Raw genomic sequence first — 24023 nt, forward strand, 5'->3', positions numbered from 1 at the left:
AAAAGCGTAGCGATATCGTCGTTCCAATAGAACGGAACTGGCTCGAGTAGACCGTAGTCAAGTTGCTTGGCTACAAAATCGTGTTCGTATATACGTCGGTGCATGTCACTTGCACCAGTCGGTCGCAAGAAAGGGACGGAACAAGTGCCAAGGAAACATGGCGACGCATTGGAACGTGCCACAGTGATGCAGCTAACGTGCAACGAGATCGTTTCTATCGAGTGATCAAAGATACCCGTGGCCTCGCACGCGAAAACATCTATCTGGCCAAATGACATGGGAATTTGTAATCGAAGGCACTTCCTGCTGACAATATGCACCTTGCAACTCGTGAGTTTCTTCGATGGAAAAATGTTTTTGTCCTCTCATAGAGAAAATTATCGTCATCCTGTGACACACGTAATTCGTATTTCTCTAGCACTGAGTCACTGCGTGGTATTCTTATGAGAAGACTCTGATTATTGAACAAATATTAATCATCGAGTATTTTTTAAATAAAAATAAAGAGTTTAAAGAGTTTGGTCTATGGATTGTTGCGTTGATATAAACTGTAAACGATTCGAAATGTTTTATCGACGATATCATGGCTCGATGTAACGTACGCACTTGTTTGATTATCGCATCGCTTTATCGATCTATAGATCGCATGGTTTATCTCCGCGGAGTAAAGATCTCCGTGTAGAAACTGACCGATCCATTTAACACCGCTTTTACTACTTTCTAAGCGCTTTCTTGTCGACTCGCATCGATACCGATACAGAGTTCTACATTGCACTATAGAGATGTTTTTGCTAATTGAAAAATGCAGTAAGTGCATATAAAATAGGATAACTTAACAAAATCGGTTAATTCAATATCGTGTTAATTGATGCAATATCAATTAATTGAGCTTTAAAAGATTTAAAATGGAATATGATAAAAGTAGAAATACAATGGGATGTTATTTAAAGCAAGTATCTTAGTTGAAAGCAAAAAATATGTTAAATGGTTCATGAACACTGGCTCGCATTTGATCCATCAGATTAATTGGGTATTTAGAACACAGAGCAATTGGTGCAAATTAAGATTGTAGACAAAAAGGAGTTGGTAGAAATGAAAGAAATTAATCTTTTAAGATTCAAACATATTCTACTCAGACTCTTTGTTGATTTATTGAATTTAATTGGAATTATTTCATTTTTGCTTGTAGATCACTACGGTAGAGCGCCAGGTCTTCGACTTTCTGGGCTTTATGTGGGCCCCGATACTGGTCAATTTTTTCAACATTATATTTGTAATCTTAGGGTTTTTCGGAGCTTTTCAATATAGACCTAAATATATCATATCAGTAAGTACAATCCCTTCATTTTACTTTAATATATTTTTATATACATATTTATTATAAACAAAAATAATTGTTTGTATACTAAATTTATTTTAGTATTGTATATGGAATACACTATGGTTAGGGTGGAATATATTCATGATATGTTTCTACCTTGATGTTGGTGTACTTGACAAAGTAAGTATTCATTTTTTAAATAATTTCCTTTTCATAATTTTAATTGATTTTTAATCATAATTAATCTTTTAGAATAGTGATATTTTAAATCTTGGTACTGGTAGCTTTTCCTGGTGGCATGTCAATGGACCAGGTTGTAAAGCTATTTATGATGTTACTGAACCAGAATTATTCAGACCTGCCCGACCTACAAACGTGACAGATTGTGTGCTAGATTATGAAGTAGTTGAAATTTTACATGCATCTACTCAATGCATCTTAGGTGTAAGTACCATTAAGTTTCACTATTTAGTAAAAGTGTACTAATTACAATATTTAAAATAATATTTCTTTTGTTTTAGTTTATTGCAATAGTAGGTGGTATTTGTCTAAGTAAGGTTTTCCTGGAGGAAGATGATAGCTGTAAGTATAAAACTCAAGAATTTCTGTTTTGATTAATGCCAGTGTCAGTTTAGCATAAGAATTAGTTTGCAGAGTGAAATTATTTTCTATTTTATCCTGGAATATTATTTGGTGGTAAATTTAGGTAATATTTTTCCTGATATCGGCAAACGATATCTAGGAAAAATTTTCAAAATTTAATTTTTTATTTTTATACAGTTAAAAAAGTAAAACGTGCAATGATAAATCTTTTTATAATACAGAATAACATGTTTCGCTACAGAAAAAGATTGTGCCAGCCATTCTGGATATTTCTTTTTTAATTACATAAATTTAAGATTTATTATTGCTTGAAAAGAGGGTTGTCGGTTACAGTTGATTTCATTGGTGGATTTGATCCTCCACTTTGGTAAGTGCTTTGCCTGATTCATGGTTTGCACGCATTTGCTCCTTTTGTAAAGCACGAAGTAAAATGGTTTCTCTCATGCACATCATTACTCATCGATTCTCTTGCGAATGTTCAATGTACTGTGAAATAACATCTTTGAAGCTTGAATATTACGCGAATTTATTTTTCGATCTTTTATACAACACGTATTGTTTGCAAACGTATAAACTGTTGTGAAATTGGCTATATTCGAATGAGACTCATATACCATCTAATTTAATTTTAATCAAAAAGAATCACTACCTTCACGTCACAAACACAATAAAATTCGATCTAATGCAATCGATTCTACGTCATATTTCAGTTGACTTTGTGGGAGGTGATGACTTTGGGTTGGCAGGCCACACGCCGTTACATCCTATGTACGTTAGCTACTCGGCTCTTCCATCACCTGCCCACCCTCACAAAAATTCCGCTCAAAATTACCCCGCAGGCACAGCTAGCTCTCATCAATCAGTTTGTCACGATACCAGCTTCCCAAAACATAACGATAAAACATTTAACAGCTCCGGACGAAGTAAATGTAGCTTCAGAAATGACACGATCAGAACTGAACGAAGCAATCTATCCAGTCGCGACTTAAAGTATGTTGATTACTCTAACGACTATTCGAATCCGTTGGATCATTTACAGAGGCCTGTATCCCCGTACGACGAATACGATTCATTGGACAGTGCCGCTAAATTGAAGTATCAAAAGAACAAATTGTACCATCCGCACTCGTCCAAATATAGTCCCGTTGCATCTCCGCGTGTCAAATGTCGACCTGTTGCAGCAAAGCAAAATAAAGCCCCCAACAAGCCTAGAGTCTTTACCGATCATGTTCGCGAACAGTCAATGCGGTCGTTTTACTCAGATCCAAGATTGGCAATTGAGAATCAACAGAACGTGACTGACCAAGAGAAACAGAATAGGTCTAAAAGAGATAGTAGACCTCTGTCATTGTATGCCAGTAATTTTTAGATTGTTAGAAATTAGAAAAATATATATAGAGTTTATTTCTTTCTAACTTAATCCATTCGAGGTCGGGGTCTCATTTGAAGACGATCCTGAGAAACCTGATACTATTTTTAATATTTCAGCAGAACAGTGAACCACTTTTTTATTTAAACCGATAATAATGTAAATGTTTCACCCATTTCTTTTTATACTATTCGACTTTTGTGTAGTGTTTCCTGAAAATTTCTAAATTATTGATTTGCTTAAAATTCTTTCCAAGAGAGATTGCGTTGGATTAATAGTATAGGGTGTATACAGTGCATCGTCGACCTCGAATTGATTAAAACAGTATATGGACTGAGGTTAAATGTATTTTGATGCTATTTTGTAGAGAATTCAAAGGTGTTACATAGAATTCCTATCCTTGCCAAATAGATAGAACGATTAGAGAGTAGCTAGCTTAGGGTGCCTTCTCCGATTGATTTCTTCTTGTTAGTCTAGAAAGAATATCTTTTTCTTTCCTAAATCAGTTGTTTAACATCACAGTAACAGGTTAATAATTTCTACTACGTCTTTAAAGTATTTCGACTGATAACGCGGAATAAACAATGTGTGTTCAGTAGCATCGTTTGCTTTTTCGTGTTTATATTAATTCTTTTTTTATAAAGATTTTTATTTACATTTGCTCATAGATATTTTCATATATACGATTCATGTTGGATTAGACAACATGCATTTTTATATTAATACATACACTGTGATACGTATAGAACTATGAATCATGTTGGTTGAAAATGTTTATTCGATCTTTTTATTATCGAACTTGTAACTTTAAGAAGCTAAGCTTGATAGATGAGCTTTCATAATATACGAGACAAAATAACGTTGCATCTGAAAGGGAACAAAGAGTACAGCATGAATGGAAGAAACGCTATATGTAAACGTTCACTAATATATAGGATTATTTATATTTTTTTGCTTTTTGTTATACGAATAGTACTTATTAAGAATTCCCTTGATGACACGCGTGGCCTGGCTTACGAGATAGCATTATGATAGAGACCTTTAGACTGCATTGAAATTAGCTTATTGTATCATGATGGTGAAGAACTTGTGTTTATAAGGTGCTGCGAAACACTTTTTCATTTTAATGAAACGTGTATGAGTATTTAGTAGTGCATGCTAATACTTGTTTACGGTTCTTAAGTTCAATAGAATATTTTATTTTATATTCTTCTTTTTTAAACAACGATGAAGCTACATTTTGCATATCTATGTAGATGAAAGTATACAGATAATCGAAATTTGTAAGATACCATATACACAGACTCCCTCATAAATTTTTATTGAATTAGTACTTTTGACATTCCATGGATCAATTAATCAAAGAATGTCTAATAATATGTCGAAGCTAAAAAGAAAAATCTGAAGTGACGAAGAATATGTTCTTATTATAGACTTCTGTGCATCTTAATTACACAGAATGTTCTGTGAGTTGCAGATCAAGGCTCGTTGAAATATTAGTCCAATCATAAGTGTGATGAGTAAACAACATTCAAAGAATTATCAGGTATTTAACAACTAAGCTTATATTCTAGAATCGAAGATCAATTTAATTAAGATATAAAATTTCATTAAAGAGAAAAGAAAGATATACAAATTGCTTACTCACCAAGAATTGGTTTCTTCAGGTGGTACGAATATAAATCATGAATAAGCACGAAGATATCACTGTTTCCACTGTTCTGATAAACAGTTGGTTAATTCGTCAACAATCAAAATCGCACAATAATCGATCAATGAACATTTAATGCAATCAGATAATAGACAATACTTATAACGCAATGCTTATTGAGCTATGCATATACAAATGCACTGAAGAAACGATAGAGTTACGTTTTGCAGTGATTAATTGATGCTGATAGTTACATAATTTTCAATGTTAAGTATCTACATTCAGGTATACACCTATTCTAAACATCTGTCACTGTCACAATGAAATAGCTCTATACAATAATGAGTTGTTTTTCTCATCACATCTCATTGGACCTAAAGCTGACCTTGTTCACGACTCACGATACTGCCTGTGCGTTACTTAAGATATATATTACTTTAAGTTTAATTCTTATTAAATAACTTTGCAAATATTGCATACAATATTATTCGCACAATTATATGATTAATCATCTATTATATTTTAAGTCAGTTATACTTGACTTAATGTATTTTGCAAGTAAATTGCTCATTAAATGTATATTGTACATATATATAATTACGTTTACGTATTTTTACGTAATTTATTTATAAGAGTAATACAACGTTTCACATTATGTACTAGTGGATTTAGCCGAATATTTAATATTAACGAGTCACTTCAGATTCAACGTTGAAACGTTTGTTCGTAGTACAATCGAAGATTCTTTTATCTTTTCCTTCTTTTCGTTCGAAAGCTTGTACAGTAGTGTCGTTGTGTACTTCGTTAAGGCCGTAGATTTTAATTTTATAGTATAATTTATTTTACTGTATCATATAATTTACTTTTGGTGCAGTTTACTGGCGACAATAAACGTGCAATGCCTACTACTTGCTTGCTTTTTTATTTATTAACCCCCATTCTTTTCTTTCACTCCTTCTCTAACATTCTCCTATTCTTCTGTGGGTTTTCGGGGAACTATTTTATTTTATTGTATTTTTTTTTTTCATTCTCGATGTTTTCGTCTCTCAGTCAGTACTTTCCTACTGGATTACTGCGATCCAAAATCTTTACACAATAATTTACCATTTGGTTAAACAAATAAATGACAATTTTAGACTAGGTCTGACTGATCCTTTAAAAGAGAGTCTAACTAATTCAATTACTCAAGATCACGTGAAAGTCGCATCATCGTTTGAAAATTTAAAAAAGAAATGAACATTGATCAGCCATCGAATCGCGTTGGGAGCGTGTTTCTCGCTGTGCATGTAATAATTCAACCACTTCGATTGTTTTTCTCATTCATACAGTTGAAGATTTGTATTGATACTTCGATAACACGCAACTATATTTGTCACTTGACTCAAAAGTGTGTGTTTAACTTTGCAGTTTGCGCTTGGTATACAAATCCAAATATAAGAATCTTAGAAAATATTACTATAAAAATATTACTACTGTCTAAACTTCGTTAAAACGTGGAGTGAGAATCGTTAAAAATTTAATACCTAAACTTTATAGTAACTTTTTAATCACTTATTACTTCGAGATTTACCTATCTATTTAATATTCCATTTTTTTTTTTTTTTTCAAAGTCACCGCAACTATCTACATTCAGAATTATTGCAAAACCAATCTGCGACATTAACTCGTCAGTATCCAAGCGCAAACTGAATAATTACCTTAACAGAACGCCTACTAACAAGATTTTTCGTTTGTTTCCAACGCAGCCCAAGTTAAGCGGAAGAAAAAGCAACCGCGGCCTCTGTACAGCATCGAGTACTCTCAGCCAGAGCCCACGGTTCACGACGACAGCGTGTCTCCAAAGCCAATGACTCCACGCAGAGTGAAAAGAAGATCGGTGATCTCTCGTGACGGGACAAGAAGGTCCAGCAGAAGGAGTTCTGTAAGGCAATCACGCAGAAAGAATCCCGTGAACAGAATCATGGACCACCAGGAAAGTCTATACGCTAATACAACGCCCAGCAATCTTACCAATCAAAATGTGAATTCATTGTCCCAAGGCACGCTCAACTATGATAGAATCTCAATGAGTTGGGACAGAGATAGGAACTCCAACTGGCAGCCGGAAGCTGTGAATATGGCTGTGTCTTCTCCTACCTTATGGAACCAAGATTCATCTAACAATTATTCTAACACTAGCAATTATACGAATCAGAGTTACCCTAATTGGGATGCTAGCAACTCTACCAGAAATCTTACTGATAATTGGCAACCAAACGAATTGAGTCCAATGCAGTGGCAAGGTCAGAGTAATCCAACTTTTCAACAAACTAGTACGCAAAGCTTAAACGGAGAAGATTTGGATGAGATCTATAATAATCGACCAGCTAGTGCTAGGTCGAGTTATAGCAATTATCATGGAGTGAGAGCTACACCTCAGGTTCCCAATAGAACGGATATTGTTAGGCAGAGCCAGAGGCAATTTGTTCTCAGTGGACCCCCTGCTTATCAGGATACGGTAATCTGAGAAGTCTGGGGGGAGGTGGTTGGAAACCTGCGTTTGGTGGATGTTTAGTTGTTTAAGGGAATAGTTTGATGGTAATATCGTTTAATGTGTAATTTTTCGAATTGTGATAGTTTTAATGTAATTATGGAATTCTGCAATTCTCTATTGAGAAACTAAAGTATTTTGAATCGTATAGATCTGTTTAGAGGATCTTGTAGAGGATCGAGATCTAGAACCGTTGTACTTAATTTTATTCATTTTTATTTTAATTTCAATTTTAAAGGGAATTGATACTAAACGTCCAATACGAACATAGGTTTACTTTTCGATAAGTTATAGTTACTATATTCTTACATTGTAATTGTTACTATTAAGAAACAGGAAGTATTTGTTACTTCTCTGATCGATCAAGCTTTACTCGATAACAATGGATGCAATTGTCTGCATCTTGTTATATTTTGCGATAGATATCTTTAAAGTTTATTAACTTTCAGAAAGATTTCGAAGAGATACTTCGATCTCGTAGCGATCTTCTATGATTTCTAAGCTCCGCCTTTTTATCTCAGGACAGTAACTCACGTTTTTAACAAATATTTAAAAGTCATGTTTCGTATACTCGTACATATCAGCCCTTGATAAGACTTTATCACAGTTGCAATGTGAGACGATAAAAAATTATATCCTTTATACGAGAAATAGAATTCACGCGTTAGGTGAAAGTATACGAATTCGCTGTTGTACAATTTTTAGAAATCTCTTTGCTCCACGACATTTTATTTTCAATTATCTATCCATTATTAACACGATTATTTATAACACTGAATTGTTTTTCATCGGAGAAATCATCTGTAAATATCGATCTATGATCACACAATCATCCTTATTTATACCCTTTTTCACCTCGAGCTTTCGAAATGAAACGTTTACGCGATATTTTAGAGAAACATTAATTTTTCTACGCTCTATTTTCTGAAAACGAGATTTTACAATGTATATTGGACGCCATTCGTGTCATAGTCTTCCAGGTATCGAGAAAAGATTGCTATAAAATCGTGAATTTCACGGTGACCAATCTAATGAAAAATTTGGAAAATGAAAAAAATGATTACGTGTTGTAATCGTATATATAATGAAATATAATAAAAAAATAAAAAATGGTCACTGGTTGAATTCATAAACGTGTTTAAACGCTCTATGCATGATAAGTGCAATAAGAGATATTTTTTCATGCGAAAAATCAAAATAGACTACGTCGATGATGATAGGACGTGTGAAATGAAAACCAAAGTATTAAACATCGATGTAAGTTAATGATAATACTTGTAATAATACATAATATTGAATGTAAAACTGCCTCAACTCTTTCGCTGACTGTCGTACAACATAGGTTTAATTAATTAGGCGGTCAACTTACACGATCCAAGTACTTAATTTTTATTATTCTTCGAGAATCTCTAGACGCTTGGTTCATCGATCACCTAATTATATATTACTTAAAAATATTATTATACTCTTATTCAACGAATGTGTTGTCTTATTCTTTTTTTATCACATGTTCAAATACTGCGTCGATGAACAGGGTGTTGATTTTTAGAAATTTTAACGTTTAGTTTTTAATAGGTTTCTGTTGCCACACGATTGTATTTTAACTGAATTTTTTAATCGAGGCAATATTAAATACAAATATTCGTTATTTTTGTAAATCTTTTCGGTAGGTCGATCTACTGTGATACTGTGCAGTGGAAAATATAAAATAATAAGAGATTTTTATCATAGAAGGAATGACAGGACCAAGTGTAATAGGTCAAAATTCGTATATACAAATTTTACTTTTTATATATAGAATTTTTTATGAATACGATCTGAATAATAATTTCATTTTAAGATCGAAAAAAAAGTAAAGTATTAGTGCCGTGTTCCATAAGCATTAAATATTAGAAATGTAAGATTAATTCTCAAAATTATTTGCAATTTCTGCATATGCGAATCACTTTTTCGTTTTTCCTTCGCACGGTATTGCAATTGTATAATTCTACTCTCTGTATTTTATAGAATGTATCGTATAAGTATGTTAAGTTTATTTAAAGGGCAGCTACCTTTAATTAATTACGAAATCACGTAAGACTCAACCGTCACCAGCTTGTACTTATTATATTGTTTCTGATTCTTCACGCTCAGGATTGTACACGATTTGTCATCGTTTACTATTACCATTCACCAATGTACAATTATAACAGGAAGCAATAATAGCAAGACAATAATAAACGAAGAATAATTTTGATTCAATGAATAGGAGTTTTATTTTCAAACATAAATTTAATAGCCAAATTCTTTCAAAGATCTTGTTTTATTTTTATCGAGTCTGCTTGATATGTTTTTTGACGTGATAAATGAAAGAGCGATATACAAGTGCTATAGATATACATATATGATTTTTAAATGGATTTAAAGCTTTATCTAGATAAAATACGAACAGTTGTCGATAACAAATAAAGAATTAAATTTAATAAATATTAAAATAGATATTAATACAAAAGCAAAGAAGAAGAATAAAAATTGGCGAATTAAATGAAAATTCTAGCTTTCAATAAGGAAAAGGTTGCGTTGTCTGGTACTTCATGCAAGTGTTAATTGTACAGAGAACTTCCAAATTAGAGAAAAGCGTTCGTTAAGATGTAGAATCAAGATTGTAAATCCTCGGATAAGTACCATTCTTTAAGGTCTTCATTTCAACGAAATATTTCCTTTTAATGACGTAAAAACACAAAAACATACTTAGTAGTAACTAAAAAACACCCTCGTTGATATACAAATCTATAAAAGTGTACAAAAAATTTCAAAACTTCACTATGCTTATCTGACCAACACATTTTATATCACAGACGAATCAATGATCAGCCAAAACATTTACCAAGTACCATTCTCATATTCCACGAACCTTTCTATGCAAATCAGCTTTCAGAGAAGGAAGGGATTCGAACCCTCCACGTCGAACCCACAAAAAGATCCAATTCGCATCAACCCGTTCAGCAATCACTTCCATTCACTCATCAGCCAGCAGATGAACGTTTTTACTCCGGTGAATTTCACAATGCCGCGTCGAAGTCGCGCATGTGCCCTATTCGCCGGCATCTTTCCCTCCTGGCAAAAAACCCTTTCTTGCCTCAGTACCACGTTATTGTCGGGACGTCGAGGGTCTCTCGTGTCGTCGTTTCTGAGAACTTACGTGTGTCTAGAAGAGGAAGATCGAAAGAGGAAGTGTCAGCCAACGTAAATCTTCGTGCCAGTTAATCGACGTCGAGTTACTTCTTCGCAGTCGCGCTTTGCTTTGGCGAACAGCTCGAATGAACTGCGAGGCGATCGTCAGGGGCGTGAGAATGCTGAAGATCGTCAAGGTCGGCTCGAACGGACTCAGAAGGCTGCACACAAGCAATAAGGTGCGAAGAATTGCAAGGTCAAGTAGATTCCGAGAGATTCTACTTCATGAATTTATTGATTGGAGGATTGCCAAGTGCTCGGGCTTTTTGGCACGGCGTGAGAATGTCTCATCGATTGCTTCGTGGACTAGAGAGTTAGACTAGAGAACATTTAATAATTTATTTCGAATGATTTCGCTGACATGGGAATTAAGAGGTGTTGTAGAGTTTCATATTTATTTGATAGAGAATGACAGAATGTTCAGTCGCTGATAATTGAATTCGGAGAACAAGAGTAGTATTCAAGGCTGATTACTTTCTACTTAAAATTTTATGGAGACCTGAACCGAGGAATATTTAAAGGATTATAAACTTTGCAGCTGATTATGAAATATGTGTTCGATAGAGGATGAAAGAATGTTCAATTGCTGATAACTGATTTTGGAGAACAACAGAGGCATTCAACATTGATTATTTTCTGATTATTTTGTGTAGAGTTAGGCTAGATAAACTCTATAACTACTTGTCTTCGAAGCTAATAAAGGATGTTGGAATATTTGGTTACGCTAATTGAATTTGGAAAGTACAAGTATTCAGAAGACACGAGCAGAATCTTCTAGAGGATTAGAGGATTCGTTGATTAGACAGTGTTGAGGTGCTTCTGACCTCGAGGGAGAATCGTCGCTGATTGATCAATCACTAATAGAACGTTGTTAAACAAGACGAAAGTCTAAATGAAAGAGTGCAATAAATTGAATATTCTTTTATCAAAATATTCGACATATATCCAAGAAAGTACATTTACTTTTATTTTAATCTTAACGTTCTGTGAATATTTGCATAAAAAATAATACTATTGTATAAATGTGTACAAAAATCATACAATGTACAGTTCGAAGGAAAGAAGTATCGAACAAAACGGAGGTGTGTTAAAATTGTTCGTTCGCGATGTATCCACGTGGGTGACAGCAATGGTCCATTTCAGCGACAGAAATACACGGCTACTTGGAGTACACGCGTTTGAATTGGACCGTGTTAACATTTCTGCGCGATAAATTGATGTCAATGTTCGTCAACGAGCTATCATACGCCTGATGTTATTTATCATTTGTAGTATTTGATCTAATATGACTAAAAGTCACGTGGAATTTATGGAATTGGTTTTCCAATATCATGGAAAAGATGAGGCGTCTCACAGGGGTTGAAAACAGAAGAAATTGCAAATAATTATTCTTGCGCAATTCAAATTCGAAATTTGTTCTTGTATTTGTATTTGAACTTTTCCTTAGAAACGAAAAACCTGGAAGATTAAGAAACTCAACTTTCGATTCGTACGACTTAAAGAATATTTAAGATTTAATAATATATTTAATAAAATCCATCGTAACTTCTAAACTCTATGAAACTATGTAAGAAATTTTGCAGACAAGGTACATTTTAGTGCAAGAGCAACCGCTTCCCAATTATTTGAATCATCTTCCGATCGTTCAACTAAAAGTTGGATTAAAAGTTACAGAGAATAGATCAGAATTCAGATGAAAAATATGGGTGAAGCATCTGTAGAAACAATCGTACGTTTCCTTTATTGTTTTCGTTCTCGTTCATGCAGATCCTGCTGATCTGAATTAAGGATACACGTGGCAGGTTTCGGCTTAGGGCTGTGGTAGTTGATTCATCGAAGAATCAATACAGAATTGCTTGGCAACCAGCACTTTTCACCCCTCGTACGTTTTACCGACCCGAAATTTGTTTATCGATCGTTGGACCGGTTTCTAGAAAGCGGAACTGTGCCTCTTTCTCTTTTTATTTCCATCGCTTTTATAATGGAAAAGCGGATTCGACTTTGAAACGGAAAAATGGACACAGAATAGAATAGCAAACGCACAGAATAGAATAGCAAACGCACAGAATAGAATTTTATATATTTGATTGTACTATTCTGAAATAATGAATGGATGCAGTAAATCATACTAATTTTTAAGAACAATTCTATATTACGTTAAATGAATTTAAATTCAGTTTACAATATATTTTTCTAAAGATACTTAAATTAAATATCGATAGATGATAATTTGAACTATATAATGAAAACATTCAACAAAAAGAACAAGTTTCAAAATAAATTTGAACAAATTTGAAATAAAATCGAAGCGTTCTCCAATAAATCGTGACAAATTAGAAAATAAAATAAAGCGAAATATTCTTCGAACATGCTTGTTCTAACTAGTTTCTACATTATTTCAGAGACGAGCGGCGGTACCAGCGTCGAAGAAACTAAGAAGTGCAAAATACTTGGATGCCGCTTTTGGAAGTGCCTTAGAATTAGAACGAACACAGACACGGTAATTAATTCATTATCTTACTTCTACCTCTGTTCTATTCTAAATTTTTACAACAAGTCACTTGATTTTTTTAAATTTTTAATTATAGAGTAATCTAAAAAATATCTATTTATGAAGTTAGTTCTAAACAACTCGATTATGTTTTGTCGTTATAGTTTCGTTTCAAAGAACGCGCGTTCTCGTTATTTATTCTCTGCTACGAAGCTACTAATATTAACAATGAGCGATACGACTCGAATGGTGTTACATTTAATCGCGCAAAATGATACGTAATTACGCGACATTCTCGAATTTCGCGTAGCCCCGACCGCGAGAAGAAAACTACGACGTTAGATTAAGTTCTCCAGAGAATATGAGATTTCGCAAGGCATAACGATGAAAATCTATACAAAATCTATACGAGATATGTACATTATGGAACATCATTTCATACAGGCAATGTTAAATCTCAAAAGTTGATTCCTTTTTTTAATTCGCGATTTTGTCGTTTTTGCAATTAGACAATTTCACGAAGAGAGTATCGGTAAAAAAGAAATGCAGAAAGTCTTAACGAAAAAGAAGCAACTATCCATAATATGTATTGTTCATTCCGAGTTCTTTGATTTTCTTTTATTGTCAAAGGGTTAATCGCTGGTTTCTTTTTATCAATCATTAGTTTCGAAATCATCGGTTGTGATACGTAAGAGAATATCTCTGCAAATAGTGTAATGAAACTGTTTCGATTGCATAATTCAAAGAACGAACGAAGTCAGAGCAGTTGAACCACGCCAATGAGTACAATAGTCTTCGCAGATGTTTAATCATTTCGTTCATTTAGATAAAAAGTGGAGGATCGTTTCTCGTAACAATGAAGAAATAGATCCGTACTACTAAGTGGAACACAATGGAGAATCAATAAATCCGAAGTAATCGATACTGGCGGTTCTCAATCGCTTCCATTTGTGGAATTGTTAATTATCATGATACAAAAAGGAAAAAAAATGTAATTATTCCTCCATCGATTCTGTCATTTCTATTTAAATCTCCCTGTAACACTAATAATTTGTGTATTCTTATCTTTCAAGCAATTGCAACATCTTCTTTAAATTAATTTCTTTAATGTCGCCTTTCAGTTATCTCCCCGTTTTTTCTTTTGTAATTATTTCGATTACAAATCTTCCTTCAAAATTCCTTTTCCTTCAATTTGTAAGTTGATGACATCGAAAAGATGATATTGATTATTAATTGAGAACCATTGAACCACAGAGAACTCGACCCCATGGGTTGTAATTTATTGTCTGAACGTCATTGCTGGCCATTTAAATACTCCAAAGGATGTCCCTTCGTTGTGTCTCAGAACTTTGCTCGACTTTCGAGAAACTCGATCCTTCGCAGAAGAGTGTCTTGTGTTTGAAATAGACGTATTTAGATAATAGAGCTTCTCATTCAACAATGGACGATTAGTATTCGATCGATTGCTTTTCGCGTTAAAGAAAGAAGATAATGGACAGTTTCGACCTCTATGAACCATTTCTAGACGAATTTCCTCATTTTCGTAAAAGGTACTTACGGTAAGAATTGTTACAAAAATTAATACCATACGTATAATATTTCCATATCGTATCATGTTCATTAGTTAAAAAGATTGTCCCGATATGATTTATTTTTAAATGATTTCTACGATTTTTGGTTGATTTATGCTATATTATGCACTGTATAAATACGAAGATATGATTTTTCCTTCGAAGGAAATTAAAATATAATGTCTTCAATAATGTAAAAAGAGATCTGAGATTTATGAAAGTTTCAGTTAATTTGTTGAAGTAGGAAGCATATTTTATTTACCTTTAACTTTGCATAAAATTTTTCGCATTGTCGGCTTTAAATTGAACTAAAAAGCTTTTGTCACTATTGACCACACGATCGTCACTCTCGACAATCCGGTGGGTCTAATTAAGCCTAATCAACTGTTTACGGCAGGTGTGATTCATTATGTAGCATTCAAAGTTTGCTTGCGTAAATCACGTGTTCGTATCGTGCTATAATGCAACCAATGCGTCGAACATAAAATTTGAACAAGCTCTTCGGTATAAAATATTCCCTTAAGAAATACCCTTGCACAATTTCTTCAGATATTTATCTCAAATTCTGTTTTTCTTCATTTAAATTCCACTTATTATTATATATGTTATAACTACTCTATACATTATAATTCCATGTTTAATTATTTAATTTATTATCATTTTATTCATTATAATATTCTGTTAGAGAAGATAAATAAATAGAATATGTAGGAATTGAAATTAAAATGGAAAGATCTTATTAAATCTGCTCAATAGATGTGGAAATGGTGTGGAAAATATTAAAATACTGCGCAAATGTGAAAACATGAAGTACAGTAGCAGATGAGTAAAGAGACGAAGCAGAACAACTAAATAGTAGGCAATCTTTGTTTGCAGTTATGCAATTCTTCGGAATCTCAATGTACCGAACCTATTTGCTCCAAAATATACATACTCGAACCGCTCTCATGGAGATTGCAACCTGTTAGCACCTTCCGCTATTTTCGGATCGTGTTTTCCTTTGTTCCAGTGGGGTCGTTTTTCCCAGCTAATATAAGACCGTGTTTCCGGTTATCTCGTACAAACGAACCTGATAAGAATCGTGGAGGAATCGTCCGTGACTCCTCTGAAAGATCTTCCGTTTGGAGAACGTTCATCAAGATCGTAGAATTCGACGTTATCGATCAAAACTGTGACTTTCGTGCGGAACGGTGTGCCAATTAATTCGAAATATCGATTTTTTTAAATTAATACTTGAATCGTTTATTGATCAGTGCTTAAACAAAAATTGGTGGATAATTCTGCAATTAAGTATTTTGGATTGCAAGAAATAGTAAATTAATTTCAAGTTACATACAAAGTTTTTTTAATCTTGATATTAAAACATGAAGGATACGGATCAGAACATCGTTATGCCTTGTATAGAATTGAACGATAAATGTTCAATGGAAGATTCGGAGTTAGTGCCGATGAGTAGCTTCGTCGACCCTGAATACTATTCGATGAGAACGAAAATTACATGTTCAATGTGGTTAGAAAAGAAGAGTGAAAATTCGAGGAGGATGCTGGCGCGTTTTCTTAGGTAAAAGACACGATTCTCTTTTTAATCTCTTGTCCTTATTCTGTTTTTGCAGCGAGTACAGCTTCATTCATGACAGTCATTACATGTAGTGAGTACTGTGCAACTATGTTACTGTCAACTATTGCATGGTGCAACATGTGGAACGTTTCAAATCATTTTTTGTAAATTGTAGCTGTTGGATTCTCCTTTGCTGAAGCGATAATAGGTCTTCCCATTTCTTGAATACCATTACTATCTATATAAACCGTTGTCAAGCTTCTTCGAATTGATATAATTTGCCATAAACTTCCAGATTTGTAGTTTTAATACGATTGAAATTGCAGAGTGAATTTAAGTTTTCTGAGAAACTTTATAACAACAATCTCTCGAATTTTTCTATTATATAACAATATTCTCCCTAAAAGCAATTAACTCACTTACAATGAATATTTACCATAGAGAACATTTATATACAGGTATGTATACGTTGTGTGTTATTTAAAACATTTTAAGATTACACCATCACTGTCACTTATTACAGTACTGATGTATATTAAAATGTTTTGTGTAATATATTCATAGAAGATTTCTATAAGTGTTCAAATATTTTTGTGGGTCATTATATAAGTTCTATCATCTATCATAAATATCGTCTAGTAAATGTACTATCATCTTATTTTTCTAACTTTGTTTTTTTATAAATAGTGTCATTGATCTAATCAATTTCTAATAAAAACTAGTGTTAACAAATTACGTCATTCAATAAACGTCAACTTCGTTAGTCGAGGTATCGATGATGATATAGCCACAACTAAATTTAACTTCCCTCGCTAGAAACTTTTCAGACAGAGATTCAAGTTTCAAATGTGTCTGTGGTCTATGTTTTGTTACGTTTACGAATAACGAATATTGGCATAGATCCTAGCTTATGGTACAATCCCCACTATACTGTAACAGCTATATAATTAGTAATAATTATGCATGACAGTGGTGAAGTATGTCTTCCCCAAATTTTATATTATTGTATATCGATAAAAGCAAAGATATATGTTACAAAGTCAAGTAAATTCGTCACTTTGCCAAGATAATAAGTTGCATGCCATGTGGCAAGAATATAAGTAGAAGGATGCACAATAGTAAGTGTGTTATATCTTCCCCCTAGTAAATTGCACCAACGTAGATTGAGAAGATGGTAGTTTGAATTTTTATTGCTATTTTCCGCATTTTCTCCTATTTTACAAATTCCATCCATACTCGGTGATCTAATTAAAATTACGCAAATATGAAATGAATAATCGTCCAATTTTATTCCAGCACTAGAGATCAAGATCAAGCGACGAACGCGGAAGATGTCCTCTTCGACATGTTTAAAAACGAGGATACCGGCCTCCTAGCGGTGGGAAAATTTTTGGCTGTAAGTATATCCATCAATTTCATCTTCATGTAATTGATCATTTATTATTTCATTCTCATATAATTGTAGGCTCTGAGGACCACCGGTTTGCGAAACGAAGACCCTAGGCTTCAAGAATTCACGGATAATTTACGAAAGGAACACTTGAAGTGCGGAGGTCACGAGGGTGTATCTCACGAGACTCAAAAATTGAATAGAGAACAATTTAGACGGTAATTTTCTCGCGGCGAATTAACATAATTTATTTAAAAAATAAAAATTCGCGATACTTAAATTGCTAAAAAAATTCCACCAATCTCTTTTGTTTCTGCTAACAACTGTCCATGATTTAAAAAAGATCTACCGAAACGGAAGATTTAGATTTCTTAGATTCGTTCATAAATTTTTGTAGATTTAGATTGGTTCGAGATTAAATGATTCGAAATGAGTAGCTTTAATTAATACTAAAATTTCAACTGTATTTCAGAATTATAAATCCGAACATAGTGCTGATCTCGCGAGCGTTTAGGCATCAATTCATTATCCCCGACTGGTCGGGCTTCACCAAGCACATAGAGGACTTCTACTGGAAATGCAAATCGAACTCGGAGGGCAAGGTTGCCTCGTACATACCGCAATTAGCGAGGATGAATCCAGATTACTGGGGCGTTTCCGTTTGCACGATCGATGGGCAGAGATTCAGCATCGGCGACACCTCGATCCCGTTTACTTTACAAAGTTGCAGCAAGCCTTTGACTTATGCGATCGCTTTAGATAGGCTGGGACAAGAAGTGGTCCATCAATACGTCGGCCAGGAACCATCCGGACGAAACTTCAACGAGTTGGTGCTAGATTACAACAGTAAGTTTTAGATTATTATTCGTAGATTGCAGATGTTTATGTAATTTTATAATTTTGTGAACGCAATTAAAGAATAAAATCTAAATGAAAAATTAGTTTTACCTATTAAAAATTATAATAGGTACTATAGTTTGAATATTTTCTTCTTAGCTTTATAAATACTCTTTATTGCTTCTTTTAAGATTTCTCGTTTCTTTGCTATCGTTTTACGTATTTGATATTTTCGTGTTTTATTATTTTTATGTTATAAAATGTTATACACATGTATAAATATTTGATTCTTTGCAGAGAAACCTCATAATCCTATGATCAACGCTGGGGCAATCCTAGTCTGTTCTCTCCTAAAGTCTCTAATCAAACCTGAAATGACTTTAGCCGAAAAATTCGATTTTACAATGAACTACTTCAAGAGGCTAGCTGGCGAAGAGAATCTAGGCTTCAACAATGCTGTGTTTTTATCGGAACGGGAAGCTGCTGACAGAAATTACGCGCTTGGATTCTACATGAGGGAGCACAATTGTTATCCCGATAAATCGAATCTAAAAGAAATCTTGGATTTCTATTTCCAGGTAAATTCTCTTGGTTTGTCTTTCGTTATAACTTGCTACAGAAAATACGAGGAAAATGATGTTGAGAAAATATTTAAATGATATTTTTGTTGTAAAGTGTTGTTCCATGGAGGCGAATTGTGACACAATGGCAGTGATGGCAGCTACTTTGGCCAACGGTGGTATTTGTCCCATCACCGAAGAAAAAGTTTTAAAGCCTGACAGTGTTCGAGATGTTTTGAGTTTAATGCACAGCTGTGGAATGTACGACTATAGTGGCCAATTTGCGTTCAAGGTAATGTTTTACCTTTTTAAAGAAGGATATTAAGCTAGAAAGAGATATTCTTGTCGTCAAAAGCAGTTTAATAAGATAAGCCGCGAGAAGAAATCAAGTCAAAATGAAAATCTTGCGAAAATGCAATTTTTTACTGAAATGCTTATTTTCCCTCTGAATTTTTCTATCAATTTATCCTTCGCAACTTATTATTGATAAATATTGAAAATAAATTATGTAACTGAGAATAGGTTGGCATACCAGCGAAATCTGGAGTGTCAGGATGTCTCTTGGTAGTGATACCAAACGTGATGGGTATTTGCACGTGGTCTCCACCATTGGATCCTCTTGGGAACTCCTGCAGAGGCGTCCAATTCTGTCAGGAACTCGTCTCTGAGTTCAACTTTCATAGGTACGTATGTTACTGACTTTCGTTTAGCGTGCTTGCATAGATTTCAACTTACGTTTAGTTACATTTTGCACACTAACGTTCACAATAGAAACAACGTATTAGCTTTTGTAAAAATAAAAAAAGAAGTGAAAGAAAAAGAGAAACGATAGTAGCTGCAAACACACGAAACTTAGGAGAGATCTAAACGATTAGATGTACACTTTTAGATGTAAAAAATTTCTTGATTGTTTATGCTATAAAAAGACCACCGAGATCAGTGATAACACACATTAATCAAACTGTTTGTTCTCCTTCCTTTGCTTTTCTCACAACCCCTGCTACACGCAAACCCTGCACGAACATACCAAACCCGAACAAACACGTTCTGCCTATTACTCTCTTCTTTACATCGTCTGTGTTCATTAATGTCCCGTCGTTTTCCATCCCGTCCCGATTAGTGTAGCACCTACTATGATCACAGGTACGACAATCTGAAACACGCGACTAATAAGAAAGACCCGAGGAGACACAAATACGAAACCAAAGGGCTGTCGATCGTTAATCTTCTGTTCAGCGCGGCCAGTGGCGATGTTACAGCGATGAGAAGGTTATTATCTTTAATTATTTGATTATTAATATTAAATATACTTCAGCTTTGCTATTATTGAGACGTATTTTATTTAACTCTGCCGCGCTCATTGGAACATTTTCGGTGCAATCATATTTTTTTATCATTAAAATTATTGATCATTTATAGCGGTTATTTGCAATCGGAACACTTACAAATTAAGAATTTTTAAATATTCAATTGCCTAAAAAATTTCTTTGACATTTAGCGATTGCAGTGCTCTATAAACAGCCGTAATCTTACCTGTAAAGATACGAATATAAATTATAATCTGTATTTATATTTAATTTCAGGCATCGATTAAGTGGAATGGACATGACCCTGTCGGATTATGATGGTCGAACAGCTCTACATTTAGCTGCTAGCGAAGGACATCTGGATTGTGTCGAATTTTTAATCGAACAGTGTGGAGTTCCTCACAATCCTAAGGACAGGTAAGTGGCGTCTTAGTCTTTCTATCTTTGTATCCTCTAATTTCCATAAAGAAGATAAATTTTACAATGAATTTCCCGTCAATCAATTCATCTTTCGATTAAAGTCTTTCGATTAATTTTCAAATTTATACAAAAATACAAAATAACGATTTCTCATGAAGATATCGTGTTTTAAGGTGGGGAAAAAGACCGATCGATGAGGCAGAAACATTCGGACACATGCAAGTGGTGGAATACTTAAACAACTACGCTATAGCCTTAAAGACGGAACAGGAAACCGAAGAAAAGGAGAATAATAATACGGAGGAGGGGGATCAAAGAAAAGTAGCTGAATCAACGGCGCAAACACCAATACCATAAGATCATAGCAGCCTTAGATAGGATATTTTTCATGGAAAGTGCGCGGTATGATTGACTTACGATAAGAAAATGACGGAAGGATCTCGAGATCACAGTGAATCGATTATTTTTCTACAAAAACACACCTTACGGCTGATTTAGTTTATTTTTACGATTAATTGAATTTACAGCCTAGAATCAAAATTATTATAATCCTGTTCTTATCTTCAAATAATGTAAATTATATTTGTAGCCGTTTCTTTTTTTGTGTCTTAACTATTTGATCTTTTCTGTATGAATGTGTGCGTATGTGTATAGATTTTAAGAAATGTATGAATGTTTTTTTTGAATTATGTTAATTATTTTTGTCTCTTTTTAATCGGAAACGATTCGTATAGCATTTTTAATATTAAAAATTAATCATTTCATGAAATAGCAGCAATTTGGACGATAGAAGGCTAGCACGTTCATGGTAATTTTACAGTATTATTCACGTGATTTAGTTCTTACTTATGATAAGGAATAATTCATTTCTTTTTTTTTTTTTTTTTTGTAATATACTTATATGTAAATGTCATCCGTTTAAGTATTAATTTAAATTTCGAATGATTGCGCAAGAGAAGTGACGTATACCGATGATAATCTCTATAACAGTATAAAGAGCATTTCGTTCATTTACTACGATACTCGTTCCTACGTGTTCATCGGTGTATGCTTTGAATATCAAGAAGAAAAAGTTCCAAATTTGGGTACAACTAACAATCATTTTCTATCAATTTGCAATTGATACTTTACTAATTTTAATATTTCCTGTTCCATTTCGTTTAATCTTCCATTTTATTGCTATGTTATATTATAGTTCATCAGCATAGTATTATATTGGAATAAAACGACTTATTTATGACAATTGTTAATAATGACATTTTAAATTGAAAAAACCAGAACTGTGATTGTCTGTATCCTATATATAAAATTATTAGTCAAAGGGATAAGGATCGTGGATCTCTATATCAGTAGAGGAAGAGAATAACAAGAAGTGGTTACCGGAAGCGTCTTCCGCTTCCTGTACGGGTGGTACATTTTACCACTGTCTGTTTATTCAATCAAATGTTCAACCCTTTATTTGGCAAAATGGAAGTCCAGAAAATTGATATTATTTAACTTTCAAAAAAACTCACCTTTCTGTGAATTATTTGCTTTATAAAATTATTGAAATCCAAATTGCCGAATAAAGGGTTCGTGTTAGTGTCACGTTTCGTCAATTACCTCGAAATCTGCCTTAAAGTCGACGAAAGAGTGGTAATTATGCGAAGGGGAGTAAGAAACTTATCAAATTTCGCTTTGTGCGATTCTTCATTGTCTCGTGAGCAAGAATATGTAAAAATCGAAGACACGAAGTGGAATGAACTGCATGGATAACAGGGATATTGTCTGTTTGGAATCTTTTACCTGAAAAGAGAATTTTCATGTCAAGAAAGATTCCCCAGATGAGAAACATATCGTTCTGAATACGTCTTTAAATTGGAAATTTCTTTGTGATTCTTGCAAAGTGTAGTTAAATCTAATTTTTTATTTAAACAAACATTTCAGTTTATGTAGCATTCTGTTGTTTGGCACTTAATTTGAAATAAAAGTAATTAAAGGCACGAATGTTAACACTCCTTGTATTTGTTTTGTATAATGCTACCTAAACTTGGAAATTTCTAAACGATTGTATCTAAAAACTGCTGAAAGAGAAAGATCTATACATATACAAAAACGAAGAAGTTTGCTTCTTAAATTCATTCAGGAGATTCGCTAGAAACTCGAGCAGTTATCGTTGCTTAATAAGTGTAAAGAAAAATCACGTTCAACGAATAGATTAGCAAAGACACGTACAATGAGCGTCAATTATTTCCTCTTAAGTTAACCAGGACTGTCGGAAAAAACAAAATAAGCTTGATTAATGTAAAAAGCAAAACAAAAAAATTAATATTTAGAAGTATCGTGAAATAAATCTTCCAAAAATGTTACCTTTGCAAATATGTAAATTTCAAGGTCTGAATTCTCCGTCATTTGAATGTTTCCAAACGTCCAATTAATGCTATTTCGAATATATACATAATGTATAGCAAAATATTCTTCCAATGGACGAAAGACAATAACGATATCTAATGTTAGGAAGGTATCTATGCAAAGGCGACTTTTACTTTCAACTGGACGATGTTATATTTTTATTACGCTAAAGCAAACATATTTTATATAAATTATAACTGATTTTTCGAAAAATCAATTCTTTTTTATCTATGATTAAATACATAATATTGTCATCGAATATTTTATTTTAATTTCATTCACGTGATATCACGAATTAGATTTACGAATATTATTATTTTATTCCAAAAGTTGAAAATTGAATTATCATAGAGGGTATTTTTAATCTTTAATGTAACATTAACAATATATACAGATAACAATATTGTCGGTTGAAAGTAAAAACAGCAAAAATAAAATACCTTTTTTTGCCTACATATTATACGATTCTCCAACTGATTGAAGTTTAGATTTTCACTTACAAGTGGACAATAACTTTCATCGATACAATCATTATTCCGTTCATTAACACTCGATTCGATCATGTTTTATTCTCTTATCTTATTGCTACAACAATAGGATGAATTATTTGTATTAATATTTTGTAAGAATGTTTTAAATTGCGTTTAAAGAAGAAGAGTTGGAGAAATTATTTTAGAAATATGTAACTCGTACATCTCCATGATTGTACTTAATACTTAAATTGCTTGTGAAATAAATATTTCAAGTACATGTCTTTTGTTCCCATTCTTTGACTATTCGGACGAATCTAAATAAGTTTATAACTCTATAG

The 24023-nt window shown here is 33.3% G+C and overlaps 3 protein-coding genes across 19 annotated transcripts in view; 2 read left to right on the forward strand and 1 right to left on the reverse strand.

The window, feature by feature from the left end:
- Positions 1-24023, reverse strand: part of Nab2 (Nuclear polyadenosine RNA-binding 2) — a 239919-nt gene that overhangs the window by 20446 nt on the left and 195450 nt on the right. The gene's annotated exons all lie outside the window — the stretch shown is intronic.
- On the forward strand, positions 110-9231 carry Nkain (sodium/potassium-transporting ATPase subunit beta-1-interacting protein). 11 transcript variants are annotated; one of them, XM_072004508.1, is made up of 8 exons: positions 111-330; positions 1190-1327; positions 1421-1501; positions 1574-1765; positions 1843-1903; positions 2635-2692; positions 4771-4839; positions 4961-5852. In XM_072004508.1, the coding sequence occupies exons 1-7, from the start codon at positions 277-279 to the stop codon at positions 4802-4804; spliced, it is 618 nt and encodes a 205-aa protein (XP_071860609.1). In that variant the 5' UTR covers positions 111-276; the 3' UTR covers positions 4805-4839; positions 4961-5852. The 11 variants fall into 11 exon arrangements, 9 of the variants coding, with proteins under 9 accessions (XP_071860606.1, XP_071860609.1, XP_071860608.1 ...); XR_011799942.1 differs by having other exon boundaries at positions 2635-4839; XM_072004507.1 differs by having other exon boundaries at positions 4771-5852.
- On the forward strand, positions 10490-23962 carry Gls (glutaminase). 7 transcript variants are annotated; one of them, XM_072003383.1, is made up of 12 exons: positions 10490-10866; positions 13090-13187; positions 16363-16398; positions 17604-17703; positions 17773-17915; positions 18170-18543; positions 18832-19112; positions 19210-19386; positions 19617-19777; positions 20220-20363; positions 20678-20818; positions 20995-23962. In XM_072003383.1, the coding sequence occupies exons 1-12, from the start codon at positions 10774-10776 to the stop codon at positions 21176-21178; spliced, it is 1932 nt and encodes a 643-aa protein (XP_071859484.1). In that variant the 5' UTR covers positions 10490-10773; the 3' UTR covers positions 21179-23962. The 7 variants fall into 7 exon arrangements, with proteins under 7 accessions (XP_071859484.1, XP_071859487.1, XP_071859485.1 ...); XM_072003384.1 differs by having other exon boundaries at positions 10493-10866; positions 20238-20363; XM_072003386.1 differs by lacking the exon at positions 16363-16398 and having other exon boundaries at positions 10492-10866.

This window comes from Bombus fervidus, chromosome 5 (assembly GCF_041682495.2).
Source record: "Bombus fervidus isolate BK054 chromosome 5, iyBomFerv1, whole genome shotgun sequence".
NCBI classification, from domain to species: Eukaryota; Metazoa; Arthropoda; class Insecta; order Hymenoptera; family Apidae; genus Bombus; species Bombus fervidus.

Bases quoted from the DNA above. Each gene is read 5' to 3' on its own strand.
- Nkain (XM_072004505.1), top strand. From the start codon at position 277: ATGGGAATTTGTAATCGAAGGCACTTCCTGCTGACAATATGCACCTTG. The intron at 331-1,189 runs GTGAGTTTCTTC...TTTTGCTTGTAG, and splicing joins CAATATGCACCTTGCAACTC to ATCACTACGGTAGAGCGCCA. The intron at 1,502-1,573 runs GTAAGTATTCAT...TTAATCTTTTAG, and splicing joins ATGTTGGTGTACTTGACAAA to AATAGTGATATTTTAAATCT.
- Gls (XM_072003383.1), top strand. From the start codon at position 10,774: ATGAACTGCGAGGCGATCGTCAGGGGCGTGAGAATGCTGAAGATCGTC. The intron at 13,188-16,362 runs GTAATTAATTCA...CTGTTTTTGCAG, and splicing joins TTAGAACGAACACAGACACG to CGAGTACAGCTTCATTCATG. The intron at 19,113-19,209 runs GTAAATTCTCTT...TTTGTTGTAAAG, and splicing joins TCTTGGATTTCTATTTCCAG to TGTTGTTCCATGGAGGCGAA.